General features: G+C 46.8%; 1 protein-coding gene across 20 annotated transcripts in view; it reads right to left on the bottom strand.

The window, feature by feature from the left end:
• Positions 1 to 22474, bottom strand: part of Rapgef1 (Rap guanine nucleotide exchange factor (GEF) 1) — a 120645-nt gene that overhangs the window by 45021 nt on the left and 53150 nt on the right. For 12 of the 20 annotated variants that reach the window (XM_006497583.2, XM_030246484.1, NM_001039087.1 and 9 more), the window contains exons 2-5: positions 16075 to 16211; positions 15494 to 15607; positions 9061 to 9239; positions 6081 to 6237 (exon numbers count right to left, since the gene is read on the bottom strand). In XM_006497583.2, the coding sequence (XP_006497646.1) occupies positions 6081 to 6237; positions 9061 to 9239; positions 15494 to 15607; positions 16075 to 16211 (587 nt within the window). The remainder of the gene's footprint in view (positions 1 to 6080; positions 6238 to 9060; positions 9240 to 15493; positions 15608 to 16074; positions 16212 to 22474) is intronic. The other 8 variants (XM_030246482.1, XM_030246487.1, NM_001039086.1 and 5 more) reach the window with 2 other exon arrangements.

The raw sequence follows: 22474 nt of genomic DNA, 5'->3' as shown, positions 1-22474 counted from the left end.
TTCTTCACACATTTAGGAAGAGGGTCAGGTCTAGTCTGACAAGTGAGGAACACAATGGCCCTTGGAGACTAGGGTGGATTCCCGTGACAGGAGCTATAGGACATGGTCACAGGAGTGTCCAGCCCCAGAGAGACTTTGTTGTTTTGCTTTGTGTTTTTTGAGACAAGGTCTCTCTATGTAGTTCTGGCTATCCTAGACCTTTCTATGTCCACCAGGCTGCCCTCCAACTCAGATCCTCCTGCCTCTGCCACCACAGTGACTTCTAATGGAGACAACAAGGGACTTTCTCTGCCCACATCTAAAGTGGCAGTGAGAAGTGGCAAGTGGAGGGATGCTCTCAGTGGCACATACAGCCGAGCAGCACTGGACTTGACCCACAGATGGAGACAGGTAACAATTGGCATTCCTCACACAGTCCTAAGACACAGGACTTCAGGTGCTATACTGTAGCCACAATGGCTGGGAAGCAGAGCAAGCTAGGAAACTGCATAACTTGTTTTTTGAGACAGGGTTTCTCTGTGTAGCCCTGGCTGTCCTGGAACTCACTGTGTAGACCAGGCTGGCCTCGAACTCAGAAATCCGCCTGCCTCTGCCTCCCGAGTGCTGGGATTAAAGGCGTGTGCCACCACTGCCTGGCCTGAGCTACATAACAATTTAAAACTAGAAACACAGGGCAGAGGATGCTAGGAAGCACTCCTAATTTTGAAAAGTATACATAAGAAAGTGACAAGCTTTGTATAACAGCTACAAGAGGAAGTTTCTCTTTCAGATTCACTCTGGCTATTGATGGAAAACTGGCAGAAGAAATCTTCTTACATGTCATAGTCTGAAAACTCTGGGGCACAGCAGTCATGACCAACAATAGTGCCCACATCAAGAGGGCACCTTTCTTGGAAGCACAGTGCAATCTAGAAGCTTCTTTTCTCCACCAACAAACTGAGAGGGCTCTGGCCTCCAGCTTCACAGGAATCCAAGGGGCAGAGGGACACACTAAGTAGCATCATGAGGGTGCCTTTGACTAATTCTACACTGCCAACTTTCAGGAGTAATAACTCTAAAATAAATTTTAAAAGCTTCAAATGAACAAACTGAGATACTCAGTAGTTAAGAGCACCGGTTGGTCTTGTAGAGGATGTAGGTTTGGTTCCCAGCACCCACGCAGGGCAGCTTACAACTTGCCTGTTAACTCTGACACCAGGGGATCTGATAACTATTCTGGCTTCTGTGGGTACTGCCCACATAAATACGAATACAACTTTAAATAACCAAAGCCCTAAAGTTTCAAGGAGGAGGAGGAGGAGGCTGAGGAGGCACCCACCAGCTGCTGCCCACAGAGACGATGCTACCCACTGGCTCTATCTGGGCCCTGGATTTTTAAAAGTAAACCTTTTAAAAATAGTAAACCATAGGCTGGAAAGATGGCTTAGTGGTTAAGAGGCCCTGAGTTCAATTCCCAGCAACCACATGGTGGCTCACAACCATCTGTAATGGGATCTGATGCCCTCTTCTGGTGTGCGTGAAGACAGCTACAGTGTACTCCTATAAATATAAAATACATACATATATAAATATTTTAAAAACATAGTAAACCACATTCTGAAGGCCAAAACCAGCCAGGGACTTGTTTCTAGAACAGTCTCAAGGTAGGGCTGGCTCAAATAATAAGAGCACCAAACAAGGAATGTGCCAAAGGATGTGTGCCTGACAAGGCTTGGAACACTTGTCCCTGCCCTTCCAGGACAAGCGTGACATGTGGAGGTTTCAGGAAGGAGGTGTCACTTAGGGTTTGCACCCTGCAATCTGGGGAGCCAGTGAACGAGGAGAGGATATTGCACTGGCCATGCGTGGACGTGGGGTGAACTGGTGAGCCCTGATGCAACTCTGGCCAATAAAATGCAAGAGAAATTCTGTGTCGGGCTCTAAGAAGCCTCCTTCAAAGGAGAAGGTAACTTTGCACCTCTTCTTCCTTGTCTGAATGTAGCCATGGTAACTGGAGAGGAAGCAGCTACTGTGCATCACTGCATAGAATCTGTGTTACAGACAGTAGAAGAGGGAGTTAGAAGTGTCCTCAAGGAAACCTCACACTCGCCTTTGTCTATCACTGAACTTTCTTTACATGTGGGAAAGAATACTTTATTTTTGTGTCACATATGGAGGCCACTGGGTCCTGGCTAATGTGGCTATGGCTAGTAATTTATAAATCTATTTATGTTTTTTATCATGGGTGCTTGGGATCTAAGCTCAGGTCTACATGTTTATGCGGCAAGCACTTTACGATTGTGCCATCTCCCAATCCCTCCAAAAGATTTTTTTGTTTTGTTTTGTTTTTGTTTTTTTTGAGACAGGGTTTCTCTGTGTAGCCCTGGTTGTCCTGGAACTCACTGTGTAGACCAGGCTGGCCTCGAAATCAGAAATCCGCCTGCCTCTGCCTCCCAAGTGCTGGGATTAACCTCCAAAAGTTTTATGTCTAAAAATGTTTGCAATAATTGATGGGTTGATTGTGTGTGCCACAGTCCCTCGTGGAGGTCACAGGACAGTCTGCGTCTAGGGGCGCTGGGTTCTGAGGGTCAGTCAGATCAGGTTAGGTTTGGAGGCAAGCACTCTTCGATGCTCAGCCATTTTACCAGCTGCAAAAGTTGTATCGTTAAAAGCTTCTGCTTAGCCGGGCGGGCATGATGGCGCACACCTTTAATCCCAGCACTCAGGAGGCAGAGGCAGGCAGATTTCTGAGTTCGAGGCTAGTCTGGTCTACAAAGTGAGTTCCAGGACAGCCAAGGCTACACTGAGAAACCCTGTCTCGAAAAACAAAAAAACAAACAAAAAAAAGCTTCTGTTTTCTGGCCTGGCTGCTATACTTAGAAAACCTCTGAGCCTGCTATGCAAGCACAGCTCTGGAGGTGACGGTCAAGTGACAAAGCTGTGGGATTCCCCAAGGCTTTCAGTGGAAGAAAGCATTACAAGTTTTTTTTTTGTTTTTTTTTTTTTTCTGTGTGTCTGTGTGAGTGTCCAGATGCCCATGGAGGTCAAGAAATGGAGTTCTCTGTGTGCCACCTAATACAGATGCTAGAGAACAGAACATGGATCCTCCAGGAGAGCAGGGAGTATTTTCTTAGCCTCTAGCCCATATTATTATTTTAAATGATAACACTTTAGTCTGTCTGAGTGGCTGGAGGCCTGCTCCTGACATGTCTGAGGTCAGAGGAGAAGTGGGCATTTAACTGGCACAGTACAGAAGACCCAAAACTTGTGAGTTGCCCTAGAGGGAAATACAATTCTCCCCTGAGACGTAAATGTAAGCTACTCTGGTGAAAGTTGCCAAGGTGACCAGTGCTCATCCTGCCTGTTAGCCACCCAACCCTTGCCAGTACTCCAAAGACACAATCTTACCTCTCCTAACACACTCTGGGTATTTAAGAACTTACAAGAATCTCAGAGGAGTCACTTGTCCACGTTTATACAGCTCACAAGTGGCATTTACGTGAAGATTTACACGGCAGATGACAGTTTCCATGTAGGAACAATACCAAAATCATCTGCCTTTCAGACAAGTTTTCAGTCTTACCCCCAACCCCACCCCAAACAATTCCATTTAACAACTGAATGAGCTCCCTGAGGGGCGGTGAGTCACTCTGAAGGAATGTACCTCCAAGTGGGAAGAAGACAACAGCTAAAGCACTGTGCTTGCACACTCTGGCTCTCCCAGCTGAGGGCGGCTGGAGCACACACCAGGACACAGGCTTCTGAGGTGTCCTTGTTAGGAAGTGTGAATGAGAAGGATCCTTTGGGTCTCCTAGGATGGGGCAGCAGAGGGTGACTAAGTGCGTAGGCCTAGCAGGCATGTGTGAGAATCATGAGCTTGCCACTGAACCTCGGTTGGCCCATCAGAGAAGGTGTCTGCCTCAGTTAGGGCTGTTACAAGTAAAGTTGGGCAGTGTAGAAAAGCACCCGTGAATTGTTTGCTATTATTGCTCTAAGATACTAATCACAAATGCCCACGCTGACCAATCTCACTCCTTGACTGACACCCTCTAGAAGAAGCCTCTAGTAACACATGCCAGCTGACTTCCTGTCCCTGCATTGGCACGTGGCATCCTTTTATGTAACCTGAAGCTCCCCAAGGCCAGACCTGTGCCCCTGTCTTCACCTCTGTGAGTACTCCTGTCATAGCACCCCCAGAATACAGAGCTCCTTACCCACGGAAGCATCCGTATGTGTGCTAGTGTGCTTGTGCATGTGTCTGCTCACCTGCATGGTCATGTGTGTGTAGGGCAGGGGACAACTTTTCAGAGTGTGTTTTCTCCAAGGCACAGTCTCTGTTATTTCTCCTCAGGACTCTCCTGGCTCTGCCTTCCACATTGCTGAGCCTTCTCCTTACCCTGTTCTGCCTAAACTATTTTTAAAAAAAACACCTGTGAAGAAGTTATTTGCTCTCAGGTGCTGGCATGTTCAACTTCTACAGGCTGTACGTGTGTGCTCCCATCCCAGGGTCACATTGAGAAATCATCAATTTTTCATTCAAGCCTTCCTTCTGCCAACCAGTGCAGCCCTGCCTTCAGGAGTCCATAAGGAACATGGGGGCTCTGGAGTCCTGAGGCTTCTGTGGAAACCTGACCTCTTGTTTCAGCTGTTTTAACTTATAATATTTCATCAAGATCAATTTGATAGAAGAAACACTAACAATCTGGTCTGGAAAATAATTTTGATTTCCAGAAGTCGGTACAAGAGCAGCAAGAGTGGGAGAGTCAGAACTTGGCCAGAAAACCTGGGAAGGTCCTGTCTCACATTGCCCAGCTAGAGAAGCTGCAGGAAGAACTGAGGGGATAAACTGCACCCCAAATTCTACAGAGATTGCAGCCTCTTAACACTGATGGTATAAAGTCTGATGGCTCTGTGAGAAGACAGCATGGGAGCAGTGTTGCCACATCTCCTCCTCACAGTGAACCCAAAGCTCTCTGGAGACACAGCAGCACACAGCCTCTACTTTAAAGGTGCTGGGGCTTTCGCTAACAGCCCATTTGGGAGTGATTTCTCTCACCAAGCAATGCCTCCTTGGCCTTCTCTCTGTAATTAAAACCCTAAAAGCTCTGTTTTTAAGAGCTTCTAAAAAACACTACACCAAGAGGCATGTTTCAGGAACTTCATAGATTGGCTGAGAATGGAAGTTTTTCTGACCTAGGCTGACAAGTGTGGTTATAATTTTGGATTGAGGGTAAATAAAAGGGACACAGCTTTTCCAAGCCGCATCTATCAAGCATGCATTTAGCACCACATAATACTGAACAGCCATGAATGCCTTTGGGCTACGTGTATTCAGCATTGCTCTAAAGCATCCTGCACTAAGTCTGCAATGCTGCCATGCAGGGCCCTGCTGTTACCCGTGCTTCTGAGCATGTGCATGGGCATCATCAAGATGAACCAAGGTAGTAACTGTCTGAGCCCACAGACTACTTAGTGATGAATTGGGATTTAAAGCATTCCACCAGCCTAATAAGGGCTCTTAGAACAGTGCCTCCTGCTGCTGCCACTGCAAGGCCCTTGTCATCTCTCGGGCCCCCACTCAGCTTTGCTTCTCCCCTACTGGAACTGACACTCTTAGTTAGCCTGCTTCTGGGCCCCACTCCAGGCCCTTTGTAGTCTTTGCTTCCCCCTCCAACTGTGGCTCCTTATCTTCTCTGAGGCTTTCTGCAATGGCCTGGATAGTAAACACATTGACCACATCACAGAGATCAAGCACACTTAGCTTCAGCAACTCCACCGTGCTTTCTACCAGGAGTCCTACATGTTTGCAGACCATGCAAAGGAGATGGGTGATAGACTGGGGCTCTTGCTAAACCATCTCCATTGCATTAAGCTGGCACATGTTCTCTGCCATACCTGGGACATATGGCCCATAGAGGACTTAATGCCAGATGCATGAAGGGCTGGTGGTCTCTAGAGTGAAGTAGTGACTGGACAGAACTAGAGCTGGCCCATATCACAGCTTTTGGAAGACAGTCACCCTGTGTATGGTCTAAAATCAAGTTTTAAGCTTCTGTCGGCTGGCTGCCTGATCTGGGCTGCCTGGGACCTGCACTTCTTACCTTCACTCCGTCCAGGACAGCTTTGATAACGCCCTTCACAGTTGTCACCATCTCCTTATCTTCTGAGTTCACGCCCTCTAGCATCACCTGGTCAGACCATCGGATAAGGTTGGCGAGGCTCTGGTATACTCGGCTATAACAGGAGGAGAGGGCTGAGCTATGGAAGGAAAGTTTTAAAAGAACATTAATGAGCAACCTGAATCATGACCCTCCCATCACTGCTCCCAGAACACTGGATTTTGTGTAGATGCTGGGATTTGAACTCAGATCCTCATAATTGCCTAGTGGGTGCTATTATCCATGGAGGCATCTTACCAGTTCCCAGTACATACATACATACATACATACATACTATACATACACACACACACACACACACTCCCCCTCCCCAAATATATCATAAAAATTCTATCCCAGTAGTTTCTTCAACTGTCACATCCCTCTACACATCCTGGGAACATCTTTCCTCATTTCAGTTGCAAACCATTTGACAGGGGAGAGCTTTATGTATTTCCTGTTTTGAATGAGTTTGACAGTCATTTTGATGGACCAGCATCAACAGGTTTGAGGGGTTTTGGGTGTCAGGCCAGGAAAGCCAGGCACTTGTGAGAGCTGTCTGTGGTTTAATAGACCTTTCTTATCCTTGCTCAGCTTCATCATCCTCATCGAGGCAGCCGTGGCTAGGTAGAGAGGATTTCAAAGACTCACAAGAGGCGAGAGGCCTTGTCATGTGGTGAATGCTCACGAATGTGCACACACAGCAGCTGCCTCCATTCACACCGTGAGGACAACACACAAAATATAAGTCCTTGGTATTTGGGAGAGCCTTAGTACAGTACAATAGCAGTCCAAACCTACAATTCTTATAGAGTCCATAAACTTTTTTATTTTTAAACTAATTAAGGTTTTTAAAGATAGGGTTTCACTATGTGGCCCTGGCTAGCCTGGAAATGACTCTGTAGACCAGATTGGCCTTATAGAAATCTGATTGCCTCTGCCTCCTGAGAGCTGGGGTCATATGTGCCACCATGCCCAGACCCTAAACATGAGTTTTCTTAAGGAATCTAGAAAGAGTTACTGTTCTCACATCAAATTTTGTACACTGTAACAGGAGAGCAAAAACAATCACTCCATCACTATTAGATACTTAGAAAACAAGGGCACAATTTAGAGAGAATAACACAATATTGTGATTCTTTTTTTTTAAAGATTTATTTATTTATTATATGTAACTACACTGTAGCTGTCTTCAGACACTCCAGAAGATGATGTCAGATCTTGTTAGGATGGTTGTGAGCCACCATGTGGTTGCTGGGATTTGAACTCAGGACCTTTGGAAGAGCAGTCGGTGCTCCTAACCGCTAAGCCATCTCTCCAGCCCAATATTGTAATTTTTGACTGAAGTGGGTTCTAACAGCAAAGGTCTTTAGATGTTTTACCAATGACACTTATCAAGAGCAACAGCACGGGGAAGGAGCTAAGTTTTCTGCCAGTCACAGCTGCACTCTGCACCACCAACAGAGCAGTCATTAAGAAGGAAAGCAAACCCCTCCTGTCCCTGAGAATAAACGGAGCTGGCCAAGAAGCTTGGGGATGGTGTCAAGGCCTCATAGGAATGGGGGGTGGGAGCCGGGCGTGGTGGCTCATGCCTTTAATCCCAGCACTCGGGAGGCAGAGGCAGGTAGATCTCTGAGTTTGAGGCCAGCCTGGTCTACAAAGTGAGTTCCAGGACAGCCAGGGCTATACAGAGAAACCCTGTCTCGGAAAAAAAAAAAAAAAAAAAGACAGTTAGGAATGGGGGGTGGGGCTTCCCCTCCGGAGGGGGCCTGCCCAGTCCTTCAGCCTGTCTGGCAGATAGGTGCCTCTGGGGGAATGCCTGATACTACCCTTAGGTTCTCTTAGTTTTTTGTTCTATTCCCCTGTCAATCTAGCTGCTTCCCCCAGCATCCTCTGGGAAGCAGGACAGGACACTGCAGTTCTCTTGCTGCCTTCTTCAACGTGTACCACACAACCACCACATCATCATGTGTTAGGGAGCTTTTTAACTTTAATTTGATTTTAACTCTTCCCTGGTGGGAGCCATCTCATGAAGACACAGGAATGATAGCATTTAGAGTTAACCACCTAAACATCTGATGGCCTAATGTTGGGTTCTTTTTCTCAAAGGAGACCTGAGCCTGCTTTGGGGTGAACGAAGGGCGAGCCACAGTACAGACAGCAGCACAGTGAGCCAAAGGCCACAATCCCCAGCCAGAGCCAGCAGAAGCTGGGGTGGACGTCCCAGGCAGAACATTTCTTGGGAATAAAGACAGTTTGTTAGATCTCTCAGAAGAAAATTGTGAACTTCACTGCCAAGTTCTGAAAGCCATTCTTAAAAGCTCAGTCTCATGGGGTTAAATGGACACTAAGCTGCCTTGAGAAATCCACACAGAGATGCATCGATTATGAATGGGTATCACAGACAAAACCCCAGACCTGCCAGTCTTTTCAGTAAAGTTCCTGCAAGCTTGGGGATTGCATCGAGCATGGCTTTCCTTGTGATACTTAATAATAAAAGTGGGGCAAGCTAACCTGTAGGAAAATACACACTCTAGCAATCAAAGGCTGCCTGGGAGGTATGGGCCTGGCCCAGGCAAGGATGTCACTCCACCGTTTTATCAGATGGTAATCCCAGCAGCCGTGGGCTTGAATGACAACGGACTGCAGGTCATGGTAAATGATGATGGAGGCTCTGAGAATATGTCCAACCCAATGTCCTCAGTGCCAGTGAGCTGATCACAGGATAAAGCCACAGCTCGGAGGGTGGTGGCATCTGCTAGGAGTTGGCCAGCACACAGGCCTCTGGAGGAGCAACTGCCTCAAAGCTGGGAAGTGGGGGCAAGTGGAGGACTCCTTTCTCCCCACTGTTTCAAATGCCCCAAACCAAGGCGCCTCTAAGCCTCCTGCTCTGCCACAGCTAAGGACCTTCTGGGGGACTCACCTGTGCTGGATCCGAGGGTCAGTCTGCACCAGGGGTAAGATGGCCTCCAGCACCTTGCTGGCTGACCCCGGGAGCATCTCCAGAACCTTCTTATCAATGGCCATTTTGTCCACAATGGTCTTAAAGTAGCGCAAGGCACTGACAACCTCCTTCTCTTTCTCCTCCAGCCAGCACAGGTTCTGAAAGGGAATGCCATGTTTAAGGAATGAGAGAAGATTAAAGGGAGCTATTCTGAAAACAGTGAAATCTATAAACTAGCTCGATACTCCTGCAAATGGAAAACGCTTTGGCAGCAGGGACCAAGCCAGATGGTTTCTCTAAGGATTGTGATCAGGAGACAAAGATTAATAGGAAGAAAGACAGGCTTAGGACTAGAAGGGTCATTTGGAGACTAGGGGATTCCCTTCCCACACTCGGAGATCCTTAAAACCTTCTCCTCTGTTCTGATTGGCTGCCTGAGATAGCACTTCCCATCTCCCACCGTACAGTGAGGTCTCGGTGAGGACACAGGGGAGCAATAGTCAGGCCCCAGGGCACATACATTCTCAGAGGATTTGAGGAACTGGCAGCATCACAGTCCATCCGCCACCTAGATCCTCACATAGACCTATTCAAACTTGTAGGTCCCTGTCCATTAGAGACACGGCTTCCAAGGCCTCCAATGCCAGTGCTGGAAGGAGGAGCTCAGGAAACCAAGCCGACGCTAGTAACTCTGACTACCGGTACTACGGCTACTAACGGCACTCGGTCGCTCGATGCCAAGGAAAGACACCTGAAGGAAAAAGCCAGCACCCAACTTTCCAGAACTCCTCCTAACCCCACTCTTTCCTCCTTGACTGTGGGTAGCCTAGATTCACACCTAGCAGGGAGCAGGGCATGCTGCTCTAGTCTCCTTTCCCCATCTCCCTTCTCCAGTGGCCCAGATCCCAGACACTGACAGTCATCTCGAGTGGATAGTCCCACAAATAGCCCACAGAGGGAGTGAAGAGATATGTGGATAGGCGAGGCCACTACCTGTGGGCTTCCTAAGGTCCAGAGAGTGTCACTAACATCAACTGAGGTCAAGAGACTTAAGCAATAATCTATAAATACATGAATGGCAGAAATATTATAAAAAGTAACTATTCTTTTGAATACTAAATCTTCCCCACCCCCAGATAATGTCAGGGAGTATAATTTTAAAAATTTAAAATCCAATATGGGAGGTTTTTCATAGGAACACCAAAACAAAACAAAACAACCCCAAAACCTCTATATATGTGGATGGAATCAAGTAAACAGAACTTCAGCCAGAGACCTGCCAAAGGCCTGGTATGGCTTCCTGGAGTGTTCTGCAGACCACCAGGACTACTCAGCCTTCCTTGCGCTGTTTTCCCATCTCCATTTGAAACACTCAATTCTTGTCTGTCTCTAAGAGGCTGAGCACTGGTTTCTCTACTGCCTGGATAAGAGTGCTCAGTTTTAACATACCCACAGCGGGGCTAGCCTGAATAATCAGGCCACAGGGGTGGCGCTAGTGACAGCATGAAGAGCAGTCAGGCTACAGGAGGAGGAGGAGGAGGAGAGGAGGAGGGGAGAAAGAAAAAGAGGAGAGGAGGGGGGAAACAGAAGGGGCTGTCTTGACACAACACCACCTGCAGGAAGGCAAGAATGATGATCTTGCTGAGGAACAGGAAGTATTTTAAGAAAACACATCAGACACATAGGCAAGAGTGAACAGGAGCTGGGAACAGTTTAAAGTGCAGGCACTTGGGAGTAGAAGGGCTTTTCCTGCCACAAGAAGAGATCAAATCAGGCACATAAGAGCCAAGCCAGCAGGACTCAGTGAGGGGCTAACTAAGTAGGCAAAGTCAGGTAGCATCTGTACTGTCTCCCAAGTCCCACGCCTTAATGACGGTCTCTTTATTAAAGGTCTGCACTCCCTGAGCCCTTCGGGCTGTAGACTGTAGTTAGCAGTCAGAATCAGTTATACACATAACATGCACAGCACCTGCTTGGCTGGCCTATAAAGTCACCCCAGAATGACTGTCAACCTACAGACCTCTCCTTCTCTAGGGGAACAGCTGCTACCACGTGTCCTCATAAGCTTGGGGACTCTATGAGGTTGTCAATCCTGGGAAGGGTCAAGATCCAAGGCCAAGCTGGACTTGGAAACAGTAGATGCCATTCCTTGTCTGTGGGACAGATGACTGTATCTGCCCTATGTTATTAAGGAAGTCGAAGTGGGTGGCTGAAGCTGGAGCTCACCAAGCACTTGTCTACCCTAGGACAGACACAGGTTCCATCCCCAGCAGCAAAACAAACCCCACCAACCAAAACCAAAAAAACAGTGGAAGAAACATAGAAACAACAACAGAGGAGAAGACTGACTGGGCAAGGCAGGGAGCCACTAATAACTGAAGAGACACTACATCGGGGTCAGAGTGAGAACTCAGAGGAGGATGACAGAGGCTGCAAAAGTCTGCGTGCAGAGGAAAGGGCCAAGTCATAGCTGCCGCTCTGAGTGCTTCAAGCTACCCAGAGCTCTGCACTTGTTTCCATTCAGGTTGTAACCTCCCCACAGAACAGATGCTATTAATTCATAAGTGGAGAAATTGAGGCTGCATGGGGAGTGGGTAGAATAGATAGCCTGCCTATGTAACAAAATTAGAACACAAACCTGGTAGGCTTCATTCCACAGCCTGGACAGTACAGACAAGGCAGATCCAAAGTGCGGGGGAAGCTGGTGTGGTGGGGCATGCTCATAATTGCAGTGTACAAGTCTGAGATCAGCCTAAGCAACATGGTCAGACCTGCTCTCACACAACTGCTTCCAGCAACACAGGAGATAACAAGAGCTTTGGGACTGCCTAGATAACACAGCAAACGATACCCACACCACACGTAAGCATGCACGTGTACACACAGGCACACATGTGTCCTAGAGGGCCCTGTGTTCAAAGCTCTTAATTAATAAATGAGTAAAGGGGATACAGGTGAGGGGAAGCTAACCTGTGCTCCTCTGTCCTGGGACTCTAAGCAATGGGACAGGTATAGAGGAAAAGGAAGGAACACAACATGGCCTCTGTCTTCAGCTACTGCCTCACTTCAGAGCAGCATCAGCTATCCAGTGTGACCTTTAGAATCCCTACTCTATGGGCAGCCCTGGCCTTTTTGCTTCATGGAAACTAAATTGTATTTCTAGCACTGCAGGACAGTGAATCAGGTGGTCATGGGCCAAGTCATGGGCCTGGAGCAATTAGAATCAGCACATAAAAAGCTGGAACCAGGGCTGGAGAGATGGCTCAGTTGGTAAGAGCACCCGACTGCTCTTCCGAAGGTCCGAAGTTCAAATCCCAGCAACCACATGGTGGCTCACAACCACCCGTAATGAGATCTGATGCCCTCTTCTGGTGCGTCTGAAGACAGCTACAGTGTACTTACATATAATAAATAAATAAATAAATAAATAAATAAATAAATCTTTAAAAAAAAAAAAAAAAAAAAAAAAAAGCTGGAACCAGGTAGTGTTGACTACACGCCTTTAATGTCTCTGTGAGTTCCAGACTAGTCTGCTCACACAGCAAGTTTCAGACAGCCAAAGTTACAACAGCACAACACAATACAATACAATACAACACAACACAGCCAAACACAAAAAACTGGAACCAAGATTGTGTAAAGACAACTCAACATCTTTCCTTCTCTGTACCGAGTGGTTCTGCAAGAAGGCATGTCTAACAGAGCTCAGCTGTGCCAGGCTTTGCAGCAGGGGCATCTCTCTGTCTGCTTTACATAAGGTCTAGAGAGCTAACAGGGAAGCCCTCCAGGAGTCTACAGTGGAGCCCCAGGATCCAGCCAATATCTAGGTGCCCAAAGGCTGGGGAACTCACCCAATCTGAGCCCTTCTGGATGCTGTTAACTGTTCATATAATGACGGTTAGCTTTGGACTTTCAGGACAGGACTAAACTCTCTCTGCTACCTTTAACAATCCACAGCTCACTGCTAGGCTTGCTAAAAGGTTGTAAAAGAGCTGATCTTTTTTTTTTTTTTTTCTATGAGAAGACTACTGTGTCTAGATAAAGCCAGACTGGAAAGACAGGTGGAATAGAGTGGATAAAACAGACTTAATTAGACCAAGTGGGTCACAGTCAATACTGTGTAATAGAAGTGACAAAGTTTCTCCACAGGGCTAGAGAACAAATAAGACAACAGGTGTGAAGCCAAAGGCGCGGGGGCTGGACAAAGAGAAGACCAGGAAGCAGCAGGGGTCTAGGTCTGCACTGAAATCCTGTGCTTCAAATCCCCACATATTTAACAGGGAAAGTCACAAGTGGGATAACATGAAACACATGCAAATGTAAGAGGTGACAGAGACAGTAAATGACAAATGATGACGGGCAGCAGCAACTTGTCTACACCACATGGTTTTTGGACACTGTCCTCTCATTTCTGTGCTATGGCGGGGTCCATCCTGGGGCCTGCACTAAACAGCAGTCCACACTCAAGAGCCTTGGGACTTGCAGGGTTGAGTTTTAACTCCCAGGCTGTGGCTGCAGCTCCTGCTATAGGGCAGTCTCACTTCAGCACTAGGAACATCCAGGGCCTTGGGGAAGACACCCTGCTGCTACAGGATGGTCACCAGCATGCCCACTTGCTGGATACCCAGCAGTCCCTGCTTCACTCTCCTAACTGACAACTAAAAATGTCTCAGGTACTGCTGGGCTTTCAGATACCTCGCAAGTATGATTACATCAAATTTTCTTCTATGACTTTTCTTTGGACAATGCATAAAGAAGGGACAGACTCTGCCCAAATTGCTGACTATTTCCCTATCAGCATTCTCTTGCAGAGCAAAGCTGTTTGTCAATAAGCCAGTTAGGAAACATGGCCTAAAGGTGCGAGCTCCAAGAGAGCGTTGTGTATGCTAAGACCTCTCTCTGCTCAAGAATCTTCTATATAGCAGTAGTGTATCTGATAATGCCAAGCAGTGCCTTGCTCACAGGCAGCAACTCATTCAATACAAGTTTCTGGGCTTTCAAACCTTACTTTTTCTACCTTTAGACTTTTTTTTTTTTAAAGATTTATTTATTTTATACATATGAGTACACTGTTGCTGTCTTCAGACACATCAGAAGAAGGCATCAGATCTCATTACAGATGGTTGTGAGCCACCATGTGGTTGCTGGGAATTGAACTCAGGACCTCTGGAAGAGCAGTTGATGCTCTTAACTGCTGAGCCATCTCTTCAGCCCGTTAACTAGACTTTTAAGATACACTGCTTGTCCACACAGACAGGGCAGTGTCTGTGAGCCACATTAAGCTGACAGTTATGACAGCAGGTCTGCGTCCAATCACCCTTGGGGTCCAGCTCATCTGCAAACTCGTTCTCACTTTACATTGCTAAGTGTATTTTAATGTTCAGATGAGCATTCAGATTTGTAAGATATTAACAAACACATTTGAGCTTGACTTCTTCTTCTTCTTCTTCTTTTTTTTTTTTTTTTTTGAGACAGGGTTTCTCTGTGTAGTCCTGGCTGTCCTGGAACTCACTCTGTAGACCAGGCTGGCCTTGAACTCAGAAATCCGCCTGCCTCTGCCTCCCGAGTGCTGGGATTAAAGGCATGCGCCACCAGTCCCGGCTTGAGCTCGACTTCTTAATGAAGACCTATGGTGGCTGGCCATGGTGGCACACACCTGGGATCCTAGCATTCAGGAGGCAGAGGCATAAGAATTGCACTTTAAGACCAGCTTGGGCTAGAGAGCCATGCCCTGTCTTAAACAAAACTAAACAAACTCCAGGACTGCTGTAGCACAGGGCAAAGCTTTTGCCTAGTATACACAAGGCCCCATCAGATCCTTAGCACACCACAAAAAAGCCCCAGTCAGGCTCTGCATTTAAATCCTGACTTAACCAACGCTTTGTGGCTTTGGCTAAATTCCCCCATCTTTAGAGACTTTCTTTTTAGGCAGGGCAGGTTTCACTGCCAGGGCAATTCGGAGAGGCCCCCACTCCCCAGCACTCAGCAGGAGACAGGGAAGAGGCCGGGTCAGTGCCAGTGCTGCTGCCAGCAGGCACCCTTGCTAAGGACCTTGAGCTGGCTGAGACAGCCTCCCAAGGCTTTAGAAACCTTCTCAGTAAATGCACATCATCTCAGCAACTCAGGGAGACAGCAACCACTCTGGAAAGGTGACGCTTCCCCATCTGCCTATGAACCCACTAGACCCCTCTCTTGAAAGGACCCAAACTTTGGCTGCATAGTCTCAGCTCCCTCCCCATCAAGACCACTCAGATGCTTTTATTCAAGCAGTACACAAATACTTGAGCCCATAGTTGCCACCCAGTGAAGACACGCTAACATCACCACAGGTGTTTTTCCATCCCCAGACCACGGACCAGAGTTCTGCAGTGGAAGGCAAGGCAACCCCAATTGTTCTTAATGTCACACTGACCTTCTGCCTCTGAGACCTGGAAGCCACAGCACTGGTGGACATAAATTCTACTGCCTGCTGCTCCAGATCCAAGGGGATAGGGTAGCCCTCTGGTAGAAATCTGTCTCTTGCCTCCTGGAAGAGAGGAAACCTGGATTCCTACAGAGCTTGAAATGGACATTGTAGACTGGAGGGAGGGGTTGGTGAGAATCAACAGCTGTTCCACACATCTGGCTCAGCTGGCCCTGCTGAGGTTACTAATGCTGGAGGATGCTTTTAGATGGGATTCAGGGGCTTGTGAGTTTCAGAGCCCAGGCCCTGAGGCTGAACGCTTGGTCCAGGCCATCAGAGCCCTGTGTGAGAGTACCCGAGGGCTTCTGGGTGGGAGGCAGCACCAGGTGTGAGCACAGTGCTCTGAGTTACTTTAAATGCCCAGAGGATGACACGAAACTGTCCAAGCCACTGGCCGGACTGATTAGCAGTCCTAGAGGTCCCAGGTCCCAGGGACACAGATGGCCCCAGTGAGTGCACTTAGAGCCAGTGCAGCTCACAACGCTGGCCGCAGGCTGGGACCAGGAGGAACACTTAGAGGCGCAGCTTACTTTGCTCACAGGCTTCTCAGGAATCTTCGACACCTCGGCTGGCTTTCCCTTCTTGGATGGTGTTCTCTTGATTTTGGGAGAGTGGAATTTGTCCATCAGCTTCATGGTGAAGGAGGAGAGATGAGAACGCTGAGAGTCTGAAAGCACAGAGGCCTGGCTGTTAGAGGAGGGGCAGGAGAAGCTGTAGCTGATGAGTCTGCAAGCTAAAACTTCCTCCTTGAAAGAGTTAAAGGAAGGGACATATGGACCTGTTCTTTTTTCTTTTCGAGACATTGTTTCTTTGTGTAGCCCTGGCTGTCTTGGAATCCCCCCAGGCTGGCCTGGAACTCAGAAATCAGCCTGCCTCTGAAGGGCGTGGAACCCATTCTATCACTCTGCTTACATGTAAGCACTGTTGTAGTTTCTCCCTGGTTTTGGGTGCTTAGAATGGTGAGTAACTTAAACCATCTGAGTGTCCTTGTTAGTTCCGTATGAGCATCTAATCAATGCTCAGGAGAAACAGGAAGAATACCCATGAGAGGCGTGGCTGTGAAAAACTGGCAGGGAAGTCCCCTGGAACCAGTCTCCTCAGCCTTTGGTGGAGGAAAGTACAAGTGACACAGGCCAGGTCCTAGAGGTGGCAGCAAAGACAGAAATGGAAGCAAGGTGTTCAAACTGTTCTGGTCTAAGAGAAAAGACTTTGACTGATGTCCTTAGAGCAAGACAAGTCAAGGGTGCCTGTGCTCACTGATCCTGGGGGAGCCACACTGGAAGCTTCTGTGTTGTTTTGTTTTTTTTAAAGATTAAAAAAAAGATTTATTTATTTTATGTATATGAGTACACTGTTGCTGACTTCAGACACCAGAGGAGGGCAGGGCATCAGACCCCATTACAGATGGTCGTGAGCCACCATGTGGTTGCTGGGAATTGAACTCAGGACCTCTTGAAGAGCAGTCAGTGCTCTTAACTGCTGAGCCATCTCTCCAGCCTCCACTGCAAACTTCTTACAGGGTAATTAGTAATGAGAAAAAGGCACTCTGCTCAGAAGGAAGGTGAGATACTTCTCTGTGTTTGTGTCTACTTTAAACAGGGTCTCACTATGGCTCAACATGGCCTCACAGTGAGCCTGCCTTGGCCTTTGGAGTTCTGGGTCACTGGTATGCAGTAGCACACCCAGCTCTCTATTTGCAGAGATTGTTTTGTGTGTGGAAACTCTTAAGCAATCTACTGAAGAACTTTGCTAGCACCGGGCAGGCAGACAGCTCAGTGGTTTATGTGTGCACGGCCCGGGCTTTGCCCCCAGAAGCATAGTACGACTAAGTAAACAAAACATGACAGCTTTGTGCAGTGGCGCATTTTTACAGGCAGAGGCAGACAGAACTCTGTGAGATCTAGGCCACTCTGGTCTATATAGGAGGGTTCTAGGCCAGTCAAGGCTACATAATGAGATCATGGCTCAAAACAAACCAAACCAGAAACTATCAGTACTAACCAATTCAGTAAGGCTACAGGATACAACATCAACATATAAAAACTAATTTTTTATATTAGTAGCAATGAATACACAAAATGAAAATTTAAAAAACCTCGTAATCATATCAGACATGACACACTTGGACATAAATTTGACAAGAGAAATTTCCCACATATAATCTATAAACTATAAAATAGTGCTGAACTCAGAGACAACCAAACTATGTGGAAAGCATCCCATGTTCTTGGATCAAAAAGGCTTAATATTGTTACAAAAGTAGTATTTACCAATAACAACTCGTTTTTCCAGAGAATCCTGCTAGCTTAACTCTTTTGGTAAGAGCTGACACTCTAATCCTAAAACTAGTAAGGAAACAGGAGTGATCTAGAACAGTCAATACACAGAGCAAAGCTGGGGGACATCAATACGTCTCAATATAAAAATCAAACCCATTAATCAAGACACTCCAGTACTAGCATAAATAGAGACACACTAATCCAAGAACAGAATGAGACTCCAGAAATAAACCCACATGTCTAAGCTAACTGATTTTCAGCGAGGATATGCAGACACTGAATGGGGAAGTCAGAGTCATTCCCCAGTAGCAGTATTAGGGAAAGTAGGCACTTGCTTGTAAAGGAATGAATGAAGGTCCCAACCTTACACTACATGCTAAAATGAGCTTTAAATAAGTAAAAGATCGAAATATAATAGTTAAAGCCAAAGCTAAAGAGTTAAAACACGTAACAGAAAGTACAGGTATTGTGGCCTTGAATTTGAGTCCACTCTTTGATGTAACACCAAAGACATGAGTAAAATAAATAAAAATAGATAAATTACAACTCCTTCAACATTAAAACCTGTGTTGTAATGATTGTATCAAGGGAGTGGAAAGACAGACTGTTGGATGGAGAAAACATTTACAGATTCTATATCCAAGGAGGGACTGCATACAGAAAAGAAGGAAGGGCACCCTGGGGAGCCAGTGTACGCCTCGGATTCCAGTACTCTGGAGGCCAGATTATAAGTTAGAGGCCAGCCTAAGCCATACAGCCAGACCCTGTCTCAAAAGAAAGGCAAACAATCAAACAAACTAGGAAGTCATTGGCTGCAGCTGGGCAGGAGCTCCCCTAACTCAGTCCTGGCCCTCCACTCTGCAGCACTGCAAACAACAGCAGCCGGAACAGGAAAACGTTCCCACGGTGGCAGCAGCAGCCAAACCTTAAAGTGCGTAGAAAGGCAGAAAGACCCAAATCAAACAACCAAAACACCCAAATGACTTTAATGAGTAAAGAGCCTGCATGGGGACAGTGAGGAAGAGTGGCTGTCACACAAGTCTGAATGAAGCGATCCCCAGAAGCCACGGGGAAAGGAAAGCCAGCTTCTGAAAGGTGTTCTCAGACCACACACGTGCAGACATGTCACACACACACACACACACACACACACACAAAATAAATAAATCAATAAAATCAAAATAGAATTTGAAAAGACATTTCTCCAAAGACATATTGGTAATAAGTACATAAAAAGATGATCAACATTTGAGCTCAGATAGGAGGCCCTGGGTTTGATCCCTAGCACCTAAAAAACCAAAAAAGCAACAAAAAGCCAAACACAAGATAATCAACATGACTAGGCAAATATAAATAAACCCACTTGCCACCAGGAATGCTAAGAACAACAGGTATTGCCAAGTGTTGGTGAGGACTAGGTGAGAGCGGAAAGCCTTTTAGGCTGACCTTGGAGATATAACAGCTGTCCTGGCAAACTCCTGGCAGGTCCTCTTAATACCAAACACACCGTTCCAGCCATTCTATTGGTAGGCATATGTCCAAGAGAAGTGAAGAGAAATATTCATAAGGCCTGCACGGGAAAGTTTAGAGCACTAGCTGCTTCATGGCCAAGGGCTGAAAATAACTCAAATGCCCAAATGCCCGTGAATGAGTAAATAGAAATAAAAAGTGTGGTAGATCTACCCCAGTGGAACAGTATTTGGTAATAAAAAAGAAATTAAGCCCTGACCTTGCAACAATAGGGATAATCTTGAAAACAGTATGCTAAGTGATGACGCCAGACAGAAAAGACCACTTGTGTCTATTTGTTTGAGATGTCCAGAATAGTTAAGTTCAAAGAGACAGAATCTAGATCAGTGGCTGCCTAAGACTGCAGAGGTAACAGAGAAGGATGGAGAATGACCATTAAGACACATGGGGTCTTTTTGGAAGAACAAAGATAATATCAGAATCTGATGATGGTGGCGTAAGCCAGAAAGTCACTAAAGAACATTCCACTGTACACTGTAAGTGAACAAATGATTAACACACACAGATGACATCTCAACAGAGCGACAAAAACAACCAATTCACTGGACAACTTCATAGTCTGCAGCCACCTTTCTTATTGTTCTCATTAGCGCAGGTGGTGGGGGTAACACCTTTGATCCCAGCACTTGGAAGTCGGAGTCAAAGTCAGAAGCGGAGGCGGAGGCAGGCTGATCCCTAGGTTCAAGTCCAGCCTGGTCTACAGAGTTCCAGGATATCCAGGGCTACAAAGAGAAACCCTGTCTCAAAACTAAACTAATCTAAACCAAACTAAACCATCTTTATGAGGCTGTTTCCTGACAGGGATAGGAGTTCCCTGAGGGCCATACCTGTGTGCTTAGGCAGCTGACAGCATCTGGCCTATAGAAGATGCTCGGCAAACAGTTCTTCAACAAACGAACATATCAGTCACTGGATATCCCACCCCCTCAGGAACACACCACAGTACTGCAGCTTTCAGCAATAGCAGAGAGTCACAGGAAGAATACTCACAACTATTTGTAATACTTAATACTGAAAACTAAAGAACACAATTCTGTATACCATGGGGAAGTAAGTTATCTATAGTTTAGAAAAATAAAACATACTCCCTCATTTCCAGCAATTTTTGCTAAATTAAGAGCTGTCTCCAAACAAACGGTATAGTAGCTTCATTTCAGGACTGTCACTGTCACACTGCTGCACACAACTTAAGATCAAAGTTCAATTTCTTAGTCAAAAACATTCCAAGTGCTCACTCAGGCAGGATCAGATAATCTCTGGCCTCTGAAGATCACCAGGGAGCCCTATAGCACTCAGAAGAGCCTCTGGCCTCCACTCACGCAGGCAAACCAAACCCTGCCTCAGGCTAGGTACCACAGAGCAACAGGAAGCCCTTGCTGTCCAGGGCAGAGGTAACACTAGCTGGAAGGAAGTCCACCTGGCCCTTGTAAGTCAGAGCAGATGAAGTGGCATGGTGAGATTTTCTGGCCTCCATTTCTCCCTAGTCCCCAGCAGCACAGGGCAGGTTCATTCACATTTATACTTCCCTTGTGATACGTGAAGGTTGCGAGCAAGTCCTAATAGAGCTGGTTCAGAGCTCGGACTGGATGGAGGCAGAGGGCTTGGGCAGCACATTACCACATGCCTCTCTAACTCTCTAACGGAGGCTGAAACAGTACCCCCTTCGCATGGAGACTGACATCGCATGCAGGAAACACTGCGCTTCTCATGCTGAGCACAGTCGGTGCTGAGGCAAATGTGGGTCAGTGCAGTCTTGCAGACTGGGTAGGGAAGGCAGCAACTGATGCTCTACAGTGACCTGCGAGGCTGGAAGTCCTAGGAGACGCTCGGCAGACAAGGTGCCTTATTAGCAAATGGGCTTGTGTTGGAGGACTCTGCCTGTAGGCTGATATAAGTGAGCATGCATGAGAGAGGGTGGTCGGCTACATGATATTCTGTGAGCTGGAGGATGAAACACAGTTTAAAAAGATTAATTCTCTCTCTCTCTCTCTCTCTCTCTCTCTCTCTCTCTCTCTCTGTGTGTGTGTGTGTGTGTGTGTGTGCATGTGTGATGCTCAAGGACTAGAAGACAGCACTGGATCCTTTGAAGTTGGAGTTAGTGGGATTGCTCAGCAAGCACTTTCAACTACTAGGCCATCTCTCCACAGATACATAAACACACAGACACATCAATTAAGTTTGAAAGGTTATTTAATCTTTTGTATGTGAGTGATTTGCCTCAACTGTGTTTAAGTATATGCACTACACACACAACGGTGGGAGTCAGAAGAGGGCACCAGATCCCTCGGAATTGGAGTTACTGTAAATTACCACATGAGTGTTGGGAATCGATCCCAAATATTCTATAAGAGCAAAAAAAAGTGCTCTTAACCACTGAGCCATGTCTCCAATTCCATAGGCAAATAGTCTTTTTTGAAAGTGTGTTTTATGCACCTAGTTCACAGACCATCATAGCTCATGACAGACATGCTCAGAACACTTCTGTCAGCTGTCCTGAAAATTCACTTCCGATTTGTATTTTTAACTAGAAGTGGGTCCACTGTGGTATAACTTCATTTATCAACTGGCCAGCACAGGGTAGCTGCTGAGCACGGAAGCAAGGCATGAGTTTAGTGGGTGCAGGGTTAGTCATACTCTGAATACATCTTATTTCCATACAGCCCACAGGCTTTCAACAGGTTATCCTCCAGCACTGACACGAGGCTCACTCTCCCAATTAGATGGCTCACCAATACTTTCTTCTCTTCACTTACAGGAAGAGGCACACCTGCCCTGTATCAGTCACTGCTAGTCCATCCATCCCATTCCTTCTGATGCTGGCTGGCTTTGTAACAGACTCCAAAGAGAGCACACAGCTCCCAGACAGGCTGAGAGAAGAGAGACAAGCAGGCTTGAAGGGGAAGTCTGGGTTTACTGTGGTGATCAAGTTCCTCAGAGGCTCAGCTGGGTGAGCCAACTTCCTCTTCTCTGGGATCTGCTGCCCTGGGTCTGTAAGGAGATGCAGGGTTAAGGAGCTGGCCAGACTCGCAGCCAACTCTCATAACCAAGGTGGAACCAACGTGGAAAGAAATATAGACGGTACAAAAATCCCCTGAGGAACATGAGAGCAAGGCTGGCCCTG

This window comes from Mus musculus, chromosome 2 (genome assembly GCF_000001635.26).
Source record: "Mus musculus strain C57BL/6J chromosome 2, GRCm38.p6 C57BL/6J".
Taxonomy (NCBI): Eukaryota; Metazoa; Chordata; class Mammalia; order Rodentia; family Muridae; genus Mus; species Mus musculus.
The sequence above is the reverse complement of the archived record's forward strand: the minus strand, read 5'-3'. Positions and strand labels throughout refer to the sequence as shown.